The 2205-nt window shown below is 61.0% G+C and overlaps 1 protein-coding gene across 1 annotated transcript; it reads right to left on the bottom strand.

The window, feature by feature from the left end:
* Nucleotides 1-55: 55 nt before the first annotated feature.
* ETH_00016220 (uncharacterized protein) lies at nt 56-1711 on the bottom strand (the record flags this gene model as incomplete). The annotated part of the gene is made up of 2 exons (XM_013379144.1): nt 56-107; nt 348-1711. The coding sequence occupies 2 exons, from the start codon at nt 1709-1711 to the stop codon at nt 56-58; spliced, it is 1416 nt and encodes a 471-aa protein (XP_013234598.1).
* Between the last annotated feature and the right edge of the window lie 494 nt (nt 1712-2205).

Raw genomic sequence — 2205 nt, 5'->3', positions numbered from 1 at the left:
GGGGGCCCCCCAGGGATGGGGGGCCCCATATAGCGCAGCGCAAAGACTGGGCGGTCTAGGGGGGCCCCCAGGCGGAGGGGGTGTCTGTCATCAGTGATTTCAACAACCTGAAATAAACAAATAAATAATAAATAATAAATAATAAATAATAAATAAATAAATAAATAATAATTAATTAATTGTTTGTTTGTTTACTTCGGGGGGCGGAGGCGGTGCTAGGGATGCGCCTGTGAGCCCGGGAGAGGAGGGAAAGCCCCGCAGCTAGGGTTTAGGGTTTAGGGTTTAGGGTTTAGGGTTTAGGGTTTGGCACCTGGAGGTGAGGAGACACAAACCCTTGTTTGGTGCACCTCAAAATGTCGAAATATAAAGCAGCAGCAGCAGCACCGCCTTCGCTGGCTTCAGGCATGTGGGGGCAGTACACCCGCGGCAGCTGCTGCTGCTGCTGCTGCTGCTTCTGCTGCTGCTGCTGCTGCTGCTGACGCATGAGGGTGCGTATGGCTCGCCTCCACCTGCGCGCCTCTGCGTCTTGCTGCTGCTTCGAAATGAGGCAGCAGCCACTTGCTGCTGCTGCTGCTGCTGCACTCACCTCCAGCAAGCTGCAGCAGGGGACTCCCCCAAAGTCCGCGTTGAAAGGCTTGCCCCTTTCCCCTGCTGCTGCTGCTGCTGTTGCTGCTGCTGCTTCCTTCTTGACTCCCCCTTCTGCTGCTGCTGCTGCTGCTTCGTCTCTGCGCCGCCGGGCTGGGGGCCCCTCAACGGCGCTGGGGGCCCCCCGGCGCTTCTCAGACGCAGCGGGAGCAGCAGCAACAGCAGCAGCAGCAGGCTTGCTGCCTCGAGGGGAGGCCCTTGCAGCAGGGGCCCCGAGGTTGCTGCTGCTGCTGCTGCTGCTGGGGATTGCGGAGAGGCGGGAGGAGCGCCTCGGGCCCCTCTGCGGGGCTCCATCATCCTCTGACTCATCAGCAGCAGGTGTCTCTGCTGCTGCTGCTGCTGCTGCTGTTGCTTCCTCTGCCGCTGCGTCCGTTGCTGCTGCTGCTTCCGCTGCGGCTTCTTTTGCTGCTGCAGCAGTTGGCTGTGCTGCTTCATCCGTCGCTGCTGCAGCTCCACAAGATGGCCGACGCTCACTAGGGCCCCCGCTGTTGAGGCTGCTGTTGCTGTTGCCGTTGCTGCTGCTGCTGCTGCCGCTGCTGCTGCTGCTGCTGCTGGCTGCTTCACATAGCTGCTGCACCCGGAGTGAGCGGCGGGGAGCCGCAGGAGAAGCAGCAGCAGCAGCAGCGTGTGGCTTTTCTGCGCCAGAGCTGGGTTCCTTTTCGGGCTGGCCATTCACATCCTGCTGCTGCCGCTCCTGCTGCTGCTGCTGCTGCTGCAGCTGCTGCTGCTGCAGCGCTGCTGCTGTCTTTTCCCTTGCTGGCGTTCTGCGGAGGGCCCGCGGCTGCGGCCTCTCTGCTGCATCCTCTCCTTCACTGTTGCTTCGGCTGCTGCTGGCTTCTGCTGCTGCTGCTGCTTGTCCCTCTGTTGGGGCTGCTGCTGCTGCTGCTGCTCCTTCAGCCGAGGAGGACCCCTCCTGCTGCTGCATTGACTTTGCGGCCTTTTTGGGCGGCCGGCCCCTGCGTCGAGGCTGCTGCTGCTGCAGCTGCTTCTGCTGCGCCGCTGCTGCCGTCATTGCTGCTGCTGCTGCTGCAGCCGCTGTCTTGGGCTCTTGAAGAGGCCTACGCATGCAGTGCTGCTGCTGCTGCAGCCCCGCAAGTATCTGCAGCACAAGGGAGTCTCATGGTAGCTCAGCGGCTCTCGCCTGCTCCAGCAGCAGCAGCAGCAACGGCAGCAGCAGCAACAGCAGCGGGGCCCCCCGGCGGCATTCCTCCCGTGTGCTGCAGCAGCTGCTGACTGTCTGCTGCGCGAACTCAAAGCTCTGAATAAATGAAAATAAAAAGGAAAGAAAAAGAAAGGAAATGCAATAGAGGGCGAGCGAGCGGCTGGGGGGTGCCCGCTGCTGCTGCTGCTGGTGTTGCTGCTGGTGTTGCTGCGGCGGATGCTGCTGCTGCTGCTGCTGTTGTCCAACTCTTGCAATTACGCAAACCTAAATGAAGTTGAAATTAAAGGCGCTGAGGGAACCAAGACAGCAAAAAGCAAGACAAGAAGTGGAAAGGGTCCCCGGAAACGCAGCAGCCGCAGCAGCAGCAGCTGCTGCTGCCGCTGCTGCCGCTGCAGCCG

Source organism: Eimeria tenella, genomic scaffold (assembly GCF_000499545.2).
Source record: "Eimeria tenella Houghton genomic scaffold, Eth_scaff1486, whole genome shotgun sequence".
Classification (NCBI taxonomy): Eukaryota; Apicomplexa; class Conoidasida; order Eucoccidiorida; family Eimeriidae; genus Eimeria; species Eimeria tenella.
This window is presented reverse-complemented; position numbering and strand designations above follow the sequence as displayed.